Raw genomic sequence first — 20,531 nt, 5'->3', positions numbered from 1 at the left:
ACACCACGACCAGAGGGCTGGGATGGTACTGAATGGATCCCCAGGCACGCAAGTAGCTCCCCTTTACCTTTAAAGGCTCGTACAGTCTCTCGGCCCCAGCTGCCCAGGAGACAGTGGAGCCCAGAACGTGCATACTTGTGAATATCAACCAAGGTTCCCTAGGATCTGTGCCCGCAAAAATACATGTTTGGAAGATTCTTTTCTTTATGAAAGGATTTAAAACAGCAGTCTTTACACAACCAGATTCCCTTTTGTCTACCAGCAAAAGTTAGATAAAACGCTGTGGATCTAATCACCTGTCCAGGAACATACATTGTACGAATGAGGGGGTGTTATACTCGTGTGCGTCTTTGCCTCCCCAAAAAAGATGTGGCTGATGGCTCTGCTACTTGGATTTGTAACTGGTCCACATCTACAGAGGGAAACTCATTGAGGATTAAGATCTCAAAGGAGTTCAAAAATCATCCAGGTCAAACGTTTTCCTTCTTAAAACATCAAAATGGGCTTGGAATCCCAGTTCATTTGAACTAGACCTGGGTCTGCGGACTTGCAGCTTCCTAGCTGGGGCAGCCGGTCTTCACCCCAGGACATGTCCTGGTGGGTTGGACTTGCGTGTGCTTAGGTGCTCTGCACCCAGTGGAACCAGTCCCAGGTTGGTTCCCGCATCGTCTTCGAGTGGAGGGCTGGGAGGTTCCGCGAACACACGAGCGAGCAGGCGACGCTCCCCTAATCTATGCGAGGCGCAGGTTCCTTCCACCGGGAGCCCCGAACACCACTCCACCCCGCGGACCGCTAGCCACCCCCCACCCCCGGCGGCGCCTTCTCGGGCGGCAGCGGCCCTTGCAGCGCCGGCCCGGCAGCGCCCCCCGCTGTCCTCCCGCGGCCTTGCACCGGGTTTGCCGCCCGCCGCGCGCCTCCTTTTTTCCCAGGCGGAGAACCGAGCGGCGCTCCTGGGCCCGCGGCCCGAAGCCGGGGAGGATTTGTGTCTCCACCCCCCGGCACACACAGGCATTAAACTCTGACCCAGGCCCGTTTCTGGACCCGGAGGCACGCGCTTCGACCCCGAGGCCCCGTCCCGCCGCCAAGCGCGACTGTCCCCTCCCTCTCCACGCGGGAGGAGGCGAACTCCGGCGACGGCGCGTCCGCCCCGCAGGTTTTAAGGTCCTGGGGAGACTGGAGAGGAAAAGGGGTTAAGTACTGGGCGCGGTGCGTGCGCAGATGACCCATGTGGGGCGCACGGGCTGCGCCCCAGGGGCGCCCCCGCCAGGCCTCGCCGCCTCTCCCGCGCCGGCCGGCGGGGCCGGGGGGCCGCAGCGCCGCGAGCATCTGCAGAACAAAGCCTCGGGTCGAGACCGAGCATCGCCGCCGCCGCCGCCGCCGCCTCCCCGGGGCTCCCGCGCGGCCGACCCCGAGCCCACCGGAGCGGCTCGCAGGCCCAGCGGGGCCCCAGGAGACGACTGCGCCCGGAGGCCCGGGAGTGGGGGTGGCGGAGGGCTCCGCTCGGCAAAGCTCCCTCCCACACCAACCTCCATCCCCACCGCCCCAGCGAGGTCCCTCTGCCTTCCCGTTGTATTACTACTTTTCAGGCCGCCAGAGCTGTCATTGTCACCTTGGGAAGGGGGCCTCGCGCTGCCCACGTTGGCAGCAGGTGGGGCAGGGGACAGGGCGCTGCAGGTTTGTGCTGTAAATCGCTGTCATTTTGCGGTGGTTGTTCCCACTCACCGCTTCCCCCCCCCCCCTCCACCCGGGTTTTTTTTTTATTTTTTTTATTTTTTTCCCTTCTTTCTTTCCGCAGCGCAGTTGCTATGGGTTACCAGGGCGGTTGCCATGGGTTACCGGACCGAGGCCGGCTGGCTCGCTACCTGCCAGCCAGTCGCCGCCGCAGCCGCCGCCGGCCGAGCGCCCGGGCGGGAGGAGGCGGGAGCGCGCGTGTGCGGGACGCGGCGCGGGGGAGTGTGCGCGAGCCGCCGGGGCGCCGCAGCCAACGGGCGGCCGAGGCTGCAGCGGCGGGAGCGCGGCCGCCGGTGGGGAGGGGGCGCAGCTATAAAGAAGACCCCGAGGTAAGAAGCGGCGCGACACACGCGACCGCAAGCGCCGCCCGCGCTGTGCCTCCGCGGCGCCCCAGGCCGGCGGCGTGGGTTTGGGATGAGGCTGCACTTCGGTGGGGGCGCGAAAGGCTACTTTCCTCTTTAGCATAAGCCATTTGCACAGTGTCTTTAAGAGTTGCCTTGCAGCAGAAAATTGTAGCTGAATTTTTTTTTTTTTTTCTCCCCTCTTCTCTTCTGGACCTTTTGAAGTCTTTGGGATTTTGGAGATAGAGAAAAGGGATCATTAACTACCAAGAGTTTGCGCAGCTAAAATAAATTAGTGTCCAATGCGCTGTTCATAGTAACGATGTAGGAAAAGTTTGCAACAAGAGCGGAGAGCAATCGGGTCTGACTTACAGGGACAATGGGGACTCGTTTGTGAGATGCATATGGCAAAGAGCAGAGGCGAGATCCTTTGTAAACGTTTCAGGTTTTAGAGAAATTGTTGCTTACACTCTTCGACAATTTTTGAACTTCCTGTTAACAGTGTATTAATGTCTTATGACCTTTATTTGCAAAGGACATTGTGTCTATGCTTTGAATGTCAAGTTGCAGTAATTAATTTCAGACGGCATTTCCTTTTGAAAGTGTGTGTATATATAATAAAGTAGGAAAAGGTCTGTATTCCAAACAAAAACAGAATTATGTTGAAATAAATGGTTCTATCCATTGAAAAGATGCTACATTGAATTCACAGGACATCGACTAAGCGATTTAAATATTAGGAGGAAAACTTTTTAGAAACGGAATAAGCCTTTGTCTTGTTATTTTTGTCTTAAAACTGTAGAGGCCCTTCGTGGAAAAAGGGTCTTCTCCTTTTTAGCTGAAATACTGAAAACCTTATTTGTGCCACAGCAGCTCAATAGCGATGAATCCTTAAGGCATCAAAAAAACAAACTGAGTTCACAATGACATTCAATTTACTGTTGGCTATAACAGTAATTGTGACTAGACTAAGTGAATTTGTTTATGTTCTGAATAGCCATAAAAGAAATTTTATTCTTTTACCTTACTACAGTAAGGTTATTGCATATCACTTGTATTTAATTATTCAATAAAATGTGCATTAGGCTTGAAAAGCTCCTGCAAGATATTTAATATTTTAAGGGATATAACTACTTAAAGACAAACATTTCTGGTTTTCCTTAGTAATTTTTAAAACTTGAAATTTTAACTGCGATCTAAATCACTTTCTTCCAAGTGAGACTTTAAAGAAGCCCTAAGTAACAGGTTGTTGATTTTCATTGTTGACACCTCTGGGTTATACATAAAGTCAGTTCTCAAACAATACACATAAACTGGCTTTATAGGTGAATCATTTACCCTTTCAGAATTAGCCAGGGAAATACAGTGTCGCTGCGTGTAAATCATAAAGCATCCAAGATTAGAATTCCTTAAATTTAAGTTACACTAAAAATAGTTTTAAATAAACATCTATTTAATTTAGTTACTTAGTAATTATTTTCTTTTCCTAAAGAAAGCTTTGTAAAAATATGCCAGAGAAAAGTAAGAGACCAGAACAAAGCAAGGAAGCCACAGGGGGCTGAAGTTCACCTAAATATCTCAGCTGCAGAAAATGAGTTTTAAGAAGCCAGTGCTTAGATATCACAACCATCAAACCGAGGCTAAAAGCTTCACTTGTGCACAGCTATAGGGACTATTAAACCAAATCTTACCAAAGTTTCTCATTAAAATTTACTGCTCATTCAGAAACACCCCTATTTAGGTGTTAGAAGAAATATATTCTCTTGTATAAAAATAAGTGATCCAACAAACTGAACTTGATTTTTTCACGTTTAATGTGAAAACAATGATCTTGTGAAGTTTACATACCACAGTATTAGGCATACTTAATATCAATTTTGATGGCTATGTTACATCATCTAAAAATAATACGACAATCGGTGGCACTTGACATGCTTTTCAAAACTGCTGTTTAAACAAATAATGTGAATTCAAATACATATTGCCAGCAAGCTAAGGATCGCTCTTAAATGACTTGATGGCCAACTTTACATGTTAGCAAGATAAAAAGAAGTTGCTAAATCTTTTTTTTCCTCTGTATTGAAATAATAAGTCTTAGATGAATAAAGTAATGAGATCCAAGATACATTAAATCAATATTTACAGAAGCTCAATGTTTTAGACCAAATAAAAACAAGAAGGAAGAATTAAGGAGATCATTCTTATTCTAAATTTAATTTTTTTTCTGTTCTTTGTTACCGGCATTTCAAAGACTTTTTAATAACATGGTAACTTTTAAACTCCCAGTTAAAATAAAATGAGGTGAGGTAACATTTAATTAAAGGCAACAAGTTATTCCAGTGTTGTAAAAACATCTTCCCGGTAGTTTCAGAGATATTTCATACCATTCAACAAAAAAGAAACTTGGATATTTATCTCAAGAAAATGCTGCCTCGTCTGAAATTTGAAGTTCACTGTAGTTTATCTCAGACCTTTTCTCTTTGAGTCACTAAAAAAGGCAACATTTTATTAAATGATACCAGTCCTCAGGTAGATGCTTTAAAAGAAGGGGCTTTTTAAAAATGAAAAAAAAAATTAAATTAGCAAGTTGATATTCTTTTCTAAATCACAGGAATATTTACTGATAAATTTACTAATTTTTATAAGATCCCACTTCTAACGTAAAAATAAGTGACAAGTAGCCACCACTGACACTGAAAGTTACCTAGTGGTAAGAAATTGCACATTTAGTCAGAAAATAAATAGTTAACCCGTAAATTCTAATCGCACAACAATAATGAAAACAAACTACTTGTTTCCGGAAACCATGTGTGAATCTGGATAATGAAAATGTATTTCTGAATCCATATATTGCAAATATAAGCAAAATGACTAACACTATTTCTGTTTTTGTGTAAGACATCAACATTATTTTAACATGTCTCTATGCATAAGATACACTTTCCATCTAAATGTGAAATAAAATACTGGAAAGGTGAAACTTCTTAAAATATTCCAATCAAACAGCGCAAAGCTAAGTGTTTTTCTCCAGTGCAGGGGGTGGGTGCCCACAAAATATCAGCCACATGTCTGAGAGAGGCGGCCTGGTCTATGCTGTCAATTTCCATCGTGGTTAAGATCATACAGGCTGTATTGATGCTAACACTGTCCCACTGATGCAAGAAGGAATGTGCTGTCTGGAATTTAAATGCAGGCTACCTATATACCTATCTTTTAAAATTCAGTAAAAACCAAGGAGATTTTTCTAAATGCATATATCATTTCATTCCAGGGCAGGATCTTATTTTACCAATAATGTTTGCCTATAAGAGACTGCATTCACAGGCCTTTAGCTTTTTACAGGAGCTTAGCCAAAATAAGACACAACATAAAAATACCACTAATAAACAACCCAGCGTCTTTAAGAATTTAAATTCCTAATATCATGACAGTGAGCTCTAGGTAAGGATATATTAGCAAGCTTTCTTCTCCAGGAGTGGACATAATTTGCTATTCCTAAGATGGTAACATTAGAATTATTTTTCAGGATTCCTGTGGAGCTGTGCTCATCGTACATCCATGTGAACTGCTGTCATCACTACTGTGTCCAAACCCAGAGGATGAACTGGAAAAGAAGAGAGGGGGAAAATAATAAAAAGAGGAAATTGGTTTTCACAACACACTCAAAGCCTGAGTAACAGAGGAGAACTTTAATTATCTCCAGTCACAAAGAGAGACAGGAAATTTGGACTTTTAATTAGCCATTTGGAGTGCAGTTGGATATTTTTTTAGCTAGATAATTTAAACGCGAATAATTCAAGTCTGACTAAATGAAAGTCACATAATCAGAATGCAGATAATTGAATTTCTACTGCATTCATTAATTCAGTGTGGAGGTGTGTGTGAAGACTACTATGATGAGCTGTCACAGCTCAATAAAATCTCAGTCAATTAATTTTTTCATTATCTTAGTATTACATCAACAAAAAAGTGAAGTGTGTAGATATATCTATACACATGCATATGTGCACTCTGTATTATGCAAACACATATACATTACATAGAAATGCAAGGAAATACCTTTCTGAATCATAATCTATATCGTTTTCTTTTTTTCCTTCTTCATCTTCTTCAGGGAAACGTCTGTTCATCAAGGCAAACTTGTGAATCGCGTCTTCTACAGAGTACTTGGTCTGCCCAGAAACGCAAGCCTCAATGTCTTCTGAATTCAAGTGGCTCTGCAAGAAGAGGTGAAGGCAGCTATCCGAGAGCAGGAGTGCGTTCTGTAGGACTCTATGTAAAAGGGAAAAAGGAGAAATGATCGGTGACCAGGGATGGACAGAGGGTAGGACAGAGAGAAACGCTAAAAATGTGCCACTGAAGTAATCTCTTCACTATGGCAAACTTTGCATCAATTAAAGACACTGCCTATTAAAAGGATGAAAGCATATGTTAACTTTTATTCAATTATTTGGAAATTTAGGTGGGTAAAAACATGAAGCTAATAGTTAAGAACATCTGTTAAAAGAATAACTTCAAGGACATTTCTTCAATTTAACCATCTGTTATGACCATGTGGATTAATTATGGAAAGATTTTGCTTATACTCCTAGAAATTTATTTTCCTTAAAAAAAAAAATTTACTGCCAACCAGTACGTCTATTCTGTGATCTTTATGGGCTAGGCTGTCATGAAACATCAAAACTTTCAACGACTATTAAAAATTGTATTAAAAAGTCAATATATTTCTCAGCATGTCTTATATTTTAAAACTTTACAAGTATGCTTAGGTACATGTTTACAAGGGCTAAGCTGAGAAGTGGCTTTTTTTTGAATACCTAAGACTAACTAAAAATTTCTCCATAATCTTCGGTGGCACTGTGTTTCTATGTCGTTAAAATAAGCCACCAAATAAAATTACTCCCAGCCAATTTTACCATATATATACTTAAAATATGATAATTTTGTGATAAGTACTTATTAGCCTTCCCACATTCAAGGTCAAAGTTTACAGAGAGTACAGATTTCAACCAGTGAGTGCATCAGAACTCCAGGGAAAGCTAAAAACAAGTCCAACAAATCTGTACCGGCTCAAAATCATATTATCACCGAATGTGGTATTTTTTTTTTCTGACCTGCATGTCTTCGAACAGGAAATTAAGTCAAAGTACACCCTTATTTTTAAACTAAAACTGGTTTTACCATTTTAGGAAAGAACTTGATATACAATAATTTAGTCTCTATAAATAGTTCAATAATTATATAATACCGGGCACTCAGACCAGATAGAGGGGACAAAACTAAAACACTAAAACCGGAGTATAATTTTGCCCAACACAGGATTTTGCATAGAGAGCTCTATGAAAACCAGATCATGTATGTCAGACCAAATGAACCTTACCTTATCTTCTGCATTTTTACACAAATAATTAGGAAAGCATATCTTTTTTGGACATTTGTGTCAATGTGCTTAAAACTCAAGGTCATTAGAAGATTTCCTTTCCTCCAAAATAAAACAGAGTCCTTTTCTTCAAGAAGGCAAAAGTCTAAACACGTAGAGTATGAAAACCAAAAATCTAGCTTCAACAGGCTTACCAATGTAGCTTGGGAAAATATTTTTACAGGCCTACTAAAAGGAAAAGTAAAACCTTTGTGCCTTTTAAAAGGGCAAAATCTCAAGCAAAGCAGCTAAGTACTTCCCCTCCCCTCCGTGTCCTCTGCCCTGGCTTCTCCCAGAAGATGACCATATCACATGATGAAGATTAATTTACCAAGTACAAGTAGTAAAGTAGTAAATCCCTTTTACTACTTTTTGAGATTTATTTTCTACATTTACAAATGTTTACCACTCTTGTTTTAAATACTTCAAGAGAGGATTTATATGGCAACGACCCATTAATATTAACTTGTGCTCGCCGTTTGCACAGAGTTTCCTGTGTCTGCCTGTCAGTGGTCTTCCTGCCAGCCACGGTACAAGGAACTGCTCATAGGATTATACTCACTGCTTTATTTCTGTTGGAAATGTGTTTTATTTTCTTTATAAAATAATAGGTAATCTTTAAAATTGATTTTAGATGGTTCGAGGCATTACACCACAAAAGTAATGAGCACTAATGCCAATGATATTGGACACAAATTCATTTTAGCTTTATTTCATGTCTAAAGCAATTCTACTGAGCCTTGAACTGCTCACGCGCGGTTATTAACTTGCTAGTAACCTAACACATGGGTGCAGCAAACAAAAGTGATCAGAGTCCAGGTTGATCGGGACCTCAAGGCTACTGTCCTTTTTCTTGAGCTATAATTCAATTTCCAATTTTACTGTACATTAGACTCATTATTTCCCAGTGTTTTCTTTTCTGCTTATTACTGCCATCTGGAGGGCATGCTGGTGAAAAGCAAGAGGGAGCCTGCACACACCCAGCTCATGATTCTGAAGTGGGAGACGTGACCCCCGCTCCCAGGGAGGCAGGATCTGAACACTACATGGCCCTGGACTCACAAAACAGGACACCCACTAGGCACAGTTTGGTTATTGGAATGCCCTCTGCCTGGCTGGCTAAATTTACGTGGCCGTGCTCCGTGGGTATGGGTTTTAAATAAGCAAAAGAAATTTTGAACATATTTATGATTTTTACTCTCAGGTATTTCATTTCACAATTAAAAATACCAGATTTTGTAAATATTTTCCCATCTGGTTTGGTGAGCGTAGCTCATTCATTTTAAGTAGTATCTGGTATTTCAGAGAATGTTGTGACTGCCACCATCATAATATTAAATCCTATTTTTACTGTAGTCATATTTGTGCCACATTTTCCACAAACAAATCTAATAGCAGAAAATCAACTTCAAACTTAATACAAAGAGTACTTTGTAAAACCGTCAATAAAATGTCATCTTTATAAGCTTCCATAAAAATAAATGTATATAATTTTCAAGCCTTTATAAAAGCAGCAAAAAAAAAGTCTCTGAAATTTTAAAGAAATTTCTGAAAAGATATTTACAACATGAGTCAAAAGTTATTCCTTTCCCCAAAACAACTTTAAACTAAACAAAGCAAATCCTGTTTTTCCCTTGAACTGGACACAGTTGAAAATCTGGTTTTCTTCAGCATGATTTTATTAGGTGTATTATATACTGGTCCAGCTGGGAACAATATATAGCTATGCAAAACCACTTAATCCTAACTAAGGATGCCCTGTCTACTGAACCCAATATAATGATATATACACATGTGTATAGAGTATGGAAGGTTAGCAGTGGGATGTAAGGGGAAAAAATTAATTCAGCCTGTTTACCTCTTACCAGGAGAAAAAATAAATAAAACCTACAAATCCTCACTGAAGACATTCATGATCTGTGCTATGGTGCCCTCTATTGAACACAAAGATTTATAAAAAGTGTGTGTGTGTATGTGTGTGTGTGTGTAAAACTAGTCTTTCCATGGTATCCTTTTGTAAAAACTCTAATATTCCTTAAATTTTTAAGAAATATAAAATTCTAATACAGAAGTTTACACTGTAAGGGACATGTAGTTATATTAATGAGATTAATTCAATAAAGAAGGAAAGCTGGCTCCCATTCGTGGTATGAAGCAAACATAAAAAATTACTAGGACTGCCATGTTTATAGTTGGTTACTTACCAACAGTTTATAATTTTAGTCTATAACTTTCTTTTTCTATGACTATTAATAGAAGTGACTTACAATTTATAATTAGCCAGAGGGGTGGGGAGGAGTCCAAAAAAGAAGATGATACCCAAGATTGAGAGAAAATAAATATATCTGAAATATGTCACAATTATACTGGCCAAATTTAGCCAGCATTTAAGAGTTCCACTAATTATAAACTTGCCAGTTCCTGGAATTCATATGATGTCTCCACCATTCCTATAATTTCCTTGTCTATAAAATTGAGATGACACCCAATTCCTAATATTATTGTAAGAACTGAGATAAAACATGTAAAGCTAAACACAGAGCAAGTGTTCAATAAATGGTACAACTTATTATTATTTGGCACCTAGTCAAAGAAACAACTTCCCAGTTCCTTCATAAAGGCTAGCCTGGATACGTACTTTGTTATTAAAGATGTATGATTTCACCTCAAGATGAAAAAACATATATATATACTTATATGTGCACATATGCACAAAGACAGCAGCATTTTGGTTTCAAAGGGTGTGAACATATATAGTGTTCTTGGTTTATAACTTCAAAACCTCCATAAAAACCAGATTTTAAAAATACATGCTAGAGGCGCCTGGGTGGCTCAGTCAGTTAAGTGTTCACCTTCGGCTCAGGTCATGATCCCAGGGTCCTGGGATGGAGCCCCACATCAGGCTCCCAGCTCAGGGGGTAGTCTGCTTCTCCTGCTCCCTCTACCCCTCCCCCTACTGGTGCACCTGCTCTGTGTCAAACAAATAAAATCTTTTTGAAAATAATAAAAATTAAAATACATGCTAAAAATCTACAACATAAAAAATAATAATAATAATAAAGTAAAAATCTACAACACAAGCATATTTCACATTATATTGCTCTGGTGTCTTCCCTCTCAAGTTCCTAAAAGCACTCTACAAAAAAAAAACACACACACACACAAAGTGCAGGCTATTGACAGTGGCCTTACTTAAACGGGTAGCCAGTGGGGCCCCAGGGGATGTCCAGCTGGGGTCAGGACACAGTGCGGAAAAGGTTTCCCAGAGTGGGCCTGGGCTGAGGGGATTCCAGGGGCCAGGACCTGGAAGGCTACTACTTCTACACAAACCAGACAGAGACAGGAGAGCTCTGCATCAGAATCTGAGGGTGAGGAGGATCAAGAGGAGCCCCAGTGTCAAGGACACCTAGGTCAGGCTTGAATCCAACCGTGTGTTATCATCGACTCCTTGCTTCCTTCAGGTTCATACCATGTAGAAGCACCGGCTTTCATTTTTAATGTGAAACTCATCAGCTTGGAGACTAATATTCACATACTAATTGTGGAACAAATAACACAAGAGAACGTGGTGTCTGTTCTATGACTAGACTTCTGGATGATAATCCGGATCCAATTTTAAGGAACCTAGTGATCCCCTGATAGGTACACAGCACTTTCCCACCGGAATGGGTGCTTCAAGAGGAGAAGGATTGTTGTCCCATCTGCCCAGTACCCAGGCTGGCCCAAAGTAGACACTTGACGAACAGGTTATCAGAGGCCTTTCCAAAATGCATCATCCTAATGACACAACCAATGAGGTCAAGCAGTGTTTTGTGCTACATTATCACACCCTTTAGAGCAAACCAGGGCACATGAGAATTAACTGATTTTTCCAAGGTTGGAGAGCCAGAAAAAATTGAGAAGCTGCAATTCATGGGAGACATGGAACCCAGCTTCCCATGCTCTTGCTCCAGGACACCCCCTGCTAGGAGGACTGCATCACATTCAATCAGCAAGCAGCCAAATGACACAGGATGCAAAAACCACCAGGCACGAGCATTAACTCCTCTGCAGCCAAGTCACACTCACTCAGGCATCAATTTGGTAGATCAACTGGGGAAGGAAAGGTCGTAGTCAAAATAGTGAAGTGATTCCTGGTCAGAAACACATGCCCTGTGCTGAACTCACAATATAAATACCGGGACACATGCTGTCCTTTGACCTCCAATCAGGAGACTCCTCTACAGAAGACAAGCAGCTTCCCAGCGCTGACAGGGACCACAGGATTTGCCTGTCCCTGTCCAGGCCTCACTGCCGACCGCCAGTCTGCAGCTCCCCGAGCAGCGTCTGCACTGACAGCCCACTCGGCAAACTTGAACCACTGAAGCCACATCTTAAGGGAGACGCCATCAGCCACCTGGGTCCTGGGTCTCATAGAGGCAGCAATTAAAATCAGAGCTGTCTCCCCCCAAGGGAATGGGCAGAAAAGACTTGACCAGGTCTTTGTTCTCCATGCCTGTGATACCCAAAAGAATACCCCCGTAATGGCTCCTGAGGACTTGGCTCACTTAATGGGTTCTTCTGGTGTCTTGTCATTTTTATTCCTCTGGCTTCCTTTTCCTTTCTGGCCCTCCCTCAATTTATAATCTCGCACGTTTCTATATGTCTCCATGACCCCTTCCAAAGAAAGACACTATATCAACCTAATTGAAATAAATATTAATATTCATGTGCATACTTAATATCCAAACCCTTTATGAGTGAGCCATATGGGGAGAAGGCAGTATGTTATTTCAGGCTAGCTCTAAGGTATTGTGTAGTGAACTCCAAAGGAGATTAGTTCAGATCCTGAAGTCAATGGAAAAAGAGAGGGAGCTTAGGAAACTAGGCCCTGCCACTAATAGTCATAGGACTCAGCCTATTTCCTTATCTATAAAATAGGAAGTTAGAAAAATTAGCTCAAAGCTAATTTCATGTCTAAGTGGATTAAAATAATAACGACCAATACCACACATTACATGTAGAACTGTTGTGAGCGCTTTACGTTCATTAACTCACCTAATCCTCTCGACAACTTTACAAAGTACATACTATTATTAACCCCGTTTTATAGATGGAAAAACACAAGCACAGAGGAGGTAAAAGACTTGTCCACATCCCTGGCTAATAAGTAGCAGGGCCAAGATTTGAACCCAGGGAGTCTGGCCTCAGTGTCTGAGTATAAATCAATGTGCTGTTTCACGGGATGGGCATTCTAGCATTCCAGAATGGGGAAAAAAAGAGAAACTAAATTACAGTAATGCAAATTCAAGTCACTTTAACTGCAGTAACTACCATCACCAAAGAGCCCAGGGTTAGTAACCAAGATTATTCAAACACCAATAAATACTCCCTAATAAACATTCTCTCCAAAAGAATACAGTTAAACCCTTTCTTTAGAAGAGCCCAGAAACGATTAATTAGCAGCCCATCATGGAGCTGCTTTTTGGTCAATCCTAATATGTTGTAAATAACAAATAAATATAAATAAATAAATAAATAAATAAATAAATAAATAAATAAATAAATAAATAAAATGTAAATAAAGACAGTTTTTAAGAAATACCTTTTTAATAAAGCACTTTTGCCTCTTGGCAAATTTTCCTTTTGCCAGCTAAACTCCCCAAGTAATTTGGCTCTGCTTTACAGCTGCAGGGACCACAGATTTATTATGTGACTCAATTAGCCATTGTTTTCCTTCTGGAAGATGTGGTCTGGGATGTGTACCATATGTTGGGAGCCACAAGATGGAGCTCTAATATAGGAAATGAACTACTGAGCCTGGCCCTAGATTATTATCATTAGCATTTCAGAAGAGTCATATTTCCCCCCCACATAATTATAGGACACTTGACTGTTGCAAAGCACTTTGCTCACAACTCCCATCTGGCCACAAGAGTTTCTGTGCACTTACTTTCTGAGGAAATCCTCCAAACCCTGACGCCGCTGATCTACATGCTGGCGATTATTCATGTTGAAAAATAGGTTTTTAGATGGAAGTTCTGGCAGTTGTCTTACGAGAAAGAAAAAAAAAAAGTTTTTAATCATCAAATCAAGGTGGTTTGGTGAAAGCAAATTATATGTGATAATTATCATGTAACTATCATATAGTTGTATATGTATCTTATGTCACATATGTTATTATAGTTCTATAATAAGGGTATGAGAAAATTAATTAAGTTAAAGAAAACCCCATTTTTAAACATTTCTGAGGCCTTCCATGGCCAGTACTTATCAAGTTGAGGAAATTTAAGTGGTAAATTTTGAATTCAGATGCAGTAACCACAGAACTAGCTAAAGCTAATATACTGCAAGCAAGAAAAAAGCCTACGTACTATGTCGCCTACTGCACAACAAATTTTAAAATATTGAATGTAATAATAAAGTCTCCTCAATATCACTTATTTAAATCACTTACACTAGCAGTGCATTACTTTGGAGTCTCTGCCTCAGCCACACAAATTCTCTGTATCTTCTTCGCACACAGGATGTTTTCATTGTAAAACACATGCTATTGGTCTGTTTCAAGAAAAAGACACATATAAGCTTTCCTTAAGGAAAAAAAAAGTTTTTTCTTGCATCTCTAACTTACTATATGCACCCATATACATTTTTAATAGGATTTTTTAAAACCAAAAATACATTGGCATTTATGCTAGACTCCCATCTTGCACAAAACCCACCAATATAACATTGTTGAAGACAGCTGGGATGACAGTGTCATCCTGGGGCGAGGCATGACCCCACCAACTCCCTGAGTCCTGAGGCAGCCTCTTGCTCACCTATTAGCACTGCTATCAAAGATGAATCATAAAAATTAAACAAATCCTGAAGTCTAAGTGACCAATAAAAACTCAGGGTCATCCTTTCATTTTAACACCATCCATCCATCCGTGTGTGTAGCTGCAAAAGACCTTTGGGAATGAGAGACACATTCTTACAGCCCTTGACATGATGCAAGAAGCCGTCATATCCTTGATATGGCCATCGGTACAGATCACACAAATCACCAGGCATCCTGAAATCATTGGGGGGGGGGGGCTGAAATTACCATAGTTTAATCACAAAAGAGCTGCTACAGCACCAATCCAGACATTTCCCTGCACCCAAACGGTTTATACTCTGAACATCCTCAACAAACTGTTTCCCCAACTTATGCCGATTTTCTTCCAGAACCTATTGGTATCATGAATTTTACTTCCAATGTTCTAACTTGCTGAATGGTGGGTCTTCTCTCCCTTATGTTTATCTCATGTCTGCATCTTGGGGTCTTCTCTGACTACTGAGCTTGAAGCAGCAGCCCCCTGAGAACCATCAGGAGGATCAAGGTAGGCATGCCCACCCGGATGGGATTCTCCACTGTGTAATCTTGGTTGTTTGTGGCTGTGATCAGGATGTCTTGGGACGGGGGGTACCTGGGGCTGATCATGTGGAGGAGAGTTTGTGTTCACCATAGCATCTGTACTGGCCCCTGTGGGTGGGGTCTACACAGCCCCGGGGGAAGTCAGAGCTGGGCTGCCTGTCTAGACAGTGGGGAGCTCTTCGTCCTGTGACCCCCAGGTGTAGAGGGTCCCTGGGCTATACTGAAATTGCTTTTAAAACAGCAGTCTCCTCTACTAGACATGCAAGGTAGAGTGAGGCATTCAGTGCATGGGGACAAACATCTACGTGGGGAACCTGCAAACCAGTCCCACTCTGCCATGGGACAAATCACTTCAACTCCAGTTTACCAAATGGTAAAATGGGGACCAAGTAGTACGTACCTATTTCACAGGGTGGTTGTAAGGAGTGAGATAAGTACCTGGCAAATGTTATCTATAAATATTATTAATAGATAATACATGTTGGGTGTCCTTCCAGCTACCGTAAAGTAGACTTCGAAAAAGTGACCCATGGAATCCCCATCCTAAGCAAAACAGCAATGCTTCTCCTTCAGGTAAACCCAAGACTGGTAAATACAAGTGTTTCTCCTTTCTCCTTTCTATAAACAAGAGACTGGCAAATATCTGTCTATTGGTGTTGTAAGATCTCTATTCTCTGTATTTATTTCAAAATTCTATTTCATAATCTTTACATTGCCAAATGAAAAAACTGTTTGCCCCAAAGATTTATATTCTCTCAAGATTATTATCATTCTACCACTTAATAAGCACCCAGCACTTGTTTTCCTTGGCAAACGTAAGTGATTATGTGCCTGAGTTCTTAAACTGTTCCTATGAAATGTATGGCATGGTTCCTCATACTCCTGAACTTGATAAAGTTCGGAAAGCCTCAAAAGGCAGAGGGGTTAAGACATCTGTCCCCAAAGTAACTACTGGTCTAAACCCCATCACTTTTGACAATATGGCAGCAAAACATACCAGATGGAGTTTGTGGCACAATCTGTGCGTGGATTTCAAAGCACACCAGGGCCTCACTCTATAAAGTGATCAAGTGACAGCAGACCATTTACACCAGAACGAGGCCCTCACAAGGCCTGGGCAGATATCTTCTCAGTGCTCCCTCCCCAGAGAGGACCAGGCCACTGCAGGGACTCCTGATGCCTCACCTACAACTGAGTCAATTTCAACTCCCTTTCATTTCTCTGTTCTGAATTACTATGGACGTCAATGTCATGGATGTTGACTGAAGATCCATCTGGTACCTATACCAGACAGAGGTCCACTCATAAATCCTTCATTTGCAGGGCAAGGTCAGGAGAATATATATAGTCCACTAGTTTAAAATTCCAAATAAATGCTAAGATGCCAGAGTCACCTGGTATCCTTTGAGGTTAATTTAAAAGGGTTAACCACCAGCTTCTCTACCTGCAAAACTCTATGGGTATAGCATCTGAGGGAGGCTGACAAGAGCCCTCCAGGCCCTCCCACCCATTCCTAATCATAAACAAGTATGGACAGTTCAGACCAGAATATGTTGAGATCACTTATTTATTAAGCTCCTCTAAATCTATTTGCTTATTTCTGCTATCTACCAAGCCAAGATTTATACAATGTCAATTTATTAGCATTTCAGCAGAATGCCAGAAAACCATCAAATAATACTTGTGGAACCTATCATTTCTGGCTTGAGACAGACATTTCTGAATTCCCCTCAAGCTATTTATGTAGCAGAGAAAAATCTATGCTTTCATTTACTCTCTGAGGATAATTAAATTTCATGTCTACCATAAAGAGTGATAAGGATCCACATATTTTTTAGAGGAATTTAAAAAGGTAACTAGAGAATTTCATTTCATTTTCAAATGCTTAGTCTTACATACTCATGTTATAGTTTTCTACACAGAATCCATATCTGGTGTGACTTTAGGAGTAAAACCAAAACAAAATCAAAATACAAGGCATACCCTGGCAGTGACCTTCAACACAATCAATAAAAAGTAGTTCTAAAAAAACACAAAACAACAACCACCACCACCAAAAACTTAAAAAAAAAAAAAAAAAAAACCAGTTCTGAGTTTTTACTATATTTTCTAAGTTGGGGAACTTGGGAAGAAAAAAAAAGGGAAGAAAGGAGGGGAAAAAAAGTTTTATGGCTGATGCTTGGGTGTCCAATATACCAGGTTAATTATTTACAATGGGAAAATTAAAGGTGGCTAAATTTTACTTCATTTGAACTATATAGTCACAGATAAAATCTGAGCCTGTTTCTATGTTCCCAAGAGAATTCTGGACTAAATCTGATGGGGAAAGTGACATCTCCATGATAAGGGCCAATAAACTATAACCTGTGGGCCATATCCAGCCTGCCACTTGTCTTTGCAAATTTTTATTGGAACACAATTACAGGTACTCATTTACATACTGTGCATGGCTGCTTTCACCTCAAGAGCGGAATTGAGTAGATTCAACAGAGAATGTTTGGCCCACAAAGCTGAAAACATTTGCTACCTGGCTCTCTACAAAAAAAGTTAGCTGTTGAAGATGATCGTAGAAGGCCACACACCACACAACATTATCCAAGAGATTATAATAAAGTATTATTTCCAAATAAAATACATCATTTCTAGTTATTTACTTATGTTAATTACTCAGAATCTAGATTAAGGCAAAATAATTGCACGTATTCATTTCCTCTTCCTTATTCTACATATAAAACCACAGCACATAAGTTTTTCAGAGAACTCTATATCTCTCAAAACCTAAGATTTATCAGGTAATGTATTACACAGAAATATGCTATAACAAATCTTAAAGAAATACCATTAATGAGCTATAAATACTCTTTAATGGTGAATTTTAGATGTATTCACATATTCATACATGTAGGCAATAAACATCAAAATATTAATATTAGTAAAGATACAATAAGGAACTCAAAGGAGTAATTTCCCAGCTTTAGGAGCCATCTGACTACCCTGTTGGAGATACAGGCATTACTTGTCATCATTCAAATTCCACTCTTTGAGTTAGGAAAATTTTTACAGATTTCAATTTTTAGTACAACAGTGCCCCTTAAGATGTATACCTAAAAATTACTATGATCTCTGTAGACTCTTGACTGCATACTTACATGAATACATATCTCATAGTCAATATAAGAATGCCAAAAGTCCTCTTTCTGAATCCGAGGATCTCGAACCCAGACGCTTACAAACTCCTGTAAAGGCATCATAAAAAAAGAGATGTTTCAGAATCGCAAGGAGGTCTGGAAAGAGCAGAGGGAAGTGATGCTACCAAAACAAAACTGAAATGAGCCGTGGTCGTTAATTCTTAAAAAAACAAGAAGTAAGGTTAATGAATCAAGCACCACAGGAAGTCCAAAAGTACTTCTGCCACAAATGGAATTTTCAAAATGATGCAAAACCAAGCTGGGTGTCCTTATAGTCTTACAGGTTATATAATGACAAGAAAATATACTCGAAAACTGATTTTTCATTTTTAATCATGAAAAGTATGTTCAGGGTTTTCTCAAATCATAAAAGCGGCCATTTCTTACTTTCTTCATCCCTCTACATTAAAACTAAGTCACTCCCTAGAATAAAATATAAAAAACTAGTGAAGATCATGTGAAGTAAGCAATGGAAGATGAAAATGACTTCATGTATGCAGCCCAGCTTCATGAGATTAAGCAGCAATAACTAATTAATAAAAAAGATAAACACCTTTTACTCAATACTTTTTTATTTTTAAAATATATTTTTCCATTTGGTGAATCATTTCGTCTTCATAACCTCATGTTATAGATAAAAGTTAGCAATGTTAAAAAAATACACGGTAGGTAATCTTGTTCCTTTTTAAATATAGTAAGAATTGGAAATAAAATTTAAAACACATACTTTCCAAAAAGTGCCCTTTACTACATAAGCTTAGTTTAAAAATATGAAATCACGTACAACAAGCAATTATTATGTTTGGCACAATAAATTTTAAAGTAAGTTATACCCACTTGGTGATCATAAATTTGCTAAATGAATTATTTTATTATTTTATTATTATTTTAAAGATTTTATTTATTTATTTGAGACAGAGAGTGAGAGAGAAAGTAAGCATGAGTGGGGGAAAGAACACAGGGAGAGGGACAGAAAATTTCCCAGCTGAATGCAGAGCCCCAGTGGGGCTCAATCCCATGAGCCTGAGGTCATGACCTACGAAATCAAGAGTTGGACACTAAACCAAATGAACCACCCAGGCATGCCTAAAGATTTTACCTTTCAGTAATCTCTACACCCAGCATGGGGCTCAAACCCAACACCCCAAGATCGAAAATTCCACGCTCCACTGACTGAACTGGCCAGGCACCCTGAATTTTTTTTTTTAAGATTTTATTTTTATTTTTTTTAAAGATTTTATTTATTTATTCATGAGAGACACAGAGAGAGAGAGGCAGAGACACAGGCAGAGGGAGGAGCAGGCTCCACGCAGGGAGCCTGACGTGGGACTCGATCCCAGGATCCCGGGGTCACGACCTGAGCCAGAGGCAGATGCTCAACCGCTGAGCCACCCAAGTGCCCTAAAGATTTTATTTTTAAATAATGACTATACTCTATATGGGCTTAAACTCACAAATCCAAGATTAAGAGCTGCATGCTTTACCAACTGAGCCAGCCAGGCACCCCTAATTGAATCTAATTTTAAATATTTTAACCTTTTGTCTAAAGAATGGGGTATCAAAGCTGAAATTTTAGGCATTTGTTACTGCTTTGTTTTGGTACATCGGAAGGACAGGCTAGGAACACTCTAGAGCAGAAGCAGAAGAGAGATTATGGTGTTTTCTGGACAAAGCACCTCCATTCTGTTACACAGATTGTAAAATGAGACTCAGTACAGAGGATTTTTTTTAAGGTGAAAAAAATAGTTCGTATCCCCTCTTGCCACCTATCAAGTGTCACCTTCTAAGGCAACATAATACTTTGTTCTTGAATTTAAGATTTCTGCCTCACTGCCTCCCCTCAGTATAAGGGGATTAGGAGTTCATCTTTCCAAGCCTTACTTTAAAATCTCTTCATTATGTATTTTTAAGGTCATTTAGAAGACAGACAATAAAAACAAGATGACCATACAGTGATGCTCTACACATTTTTGGCCTTTATTTCCCAAAAGCACATTAAATTATAAGAGAAGCTGCCCAGAGATGGAAACTGGAACGAAACCCAGGCACGATGCCTGAGTCCGTGCACATTTCACCTTGATCTCCTGTCTGTGGGTGTGTGTGTTTTTAACTCATTTCCCTGGAGTATTTTTCACATACCCAGCATTCTTAGAAGGAATGAACCGGTCATCAATGAATCAATGAACAGAGGGCAAATAGGTTAGGAAAAGAAGACCGGCATCCAGGGCAGACATTTACTTTTCCAAATCCCCCATCCACACATACACTCAGGGCTGCCTTCTCACTTTCCTGGTCCTGGGTACTTTCTGCCACAAAAAAATATATATATATTAAGAAATCATACTTTATGACTATACTGACATAAAGATGAATATATCAATATTATATATTAAAACCTTTACTTTCATCTAAAAGTACATTTTATTTTTCTGATTTTAAAAGAAATCAAAACAGAGGCGCCTGGGTGGCTC

The 20,531-nt window shown here is 40.1% G+C and overlaps 2 protein-coding genes across 13 annotated transcripts in view; one reads left to right on the top strand and one right to left on the bottom strand.

Annotated features, from left to right (window-relative positions):
* Positions 1-1,019: 1,019 nt before the first annotated feature.
* Positions 1,020-6,792, top strand: LOC140599738 (uncharacterized). Its single transcript, XM_072764588.1, has 2 exons — positions 1,020-1,674; positions 1,796-6,792. Exons 1-2 carry the CDS (start codon positions 1,219-1,221, stop codon positions 2,045-2,047), a joined length of 708 nt encoding a protein of 235 aa, XP_072620689.1. The 5' UTR covers positions 1,020-1,218; the 3' UTR covers positions 2,048-6,792.
* Positions 3,869-20,531, bottom strand: part of SNX10 (sorting nexin 10) — a 75,128-nt gene continuing 58,465 nt past the window's right edge. For all 12 annotated transcript variants that reach the window (XM_025993102.2, XM_072764591.1, XM_072764593.1 and 9 more), the window contains 5 exons: positions 18,022-18,108; positions 13,928-14,028; positions 13,424-13,522; positions 6,132-6,344; positions 3,869-5,676 (listed from right to left, as the gene is read on the bottom strand). In XM_025993102.2, the coding sequence (XP_025848887.1) occupies positions 5,595-5,676; positions 6,132-6,344; positions 13,424-13,522; positions 13,928-14,028; positions 18,022-18,108 (582 nt within the window). In that variant the 3' untranslated portion in view covers positions 3,869-5,594. The remainder of the gene's footprint in view (positions 5,677-6,131; positions 6,345-13,423; positions 13,523-13,927; positions 14,029-18,021; positions 18,109-20,531) is intronic.

The sequence above is a fragment of the Vulpes vulpes genome, chromosome 7 (genome assembly GCF_048418805.1).
Source record: "Vulpes vulpes isolate BD-2025 chromosome 7, VulVul3, whole genome shotgun sequence".
Classification (NCBI taxonomy): domain Eukaryota; kingdom Metazoa; phylum Chordata; class Mammalia; order Carnivora; family Canidae; genus Vulpes; species Vulpes vulpes.
Note: the sequence above shows the minus strand (reverse complement) of the source record. Positions and strands in the feature narration are given on the sequence as shown.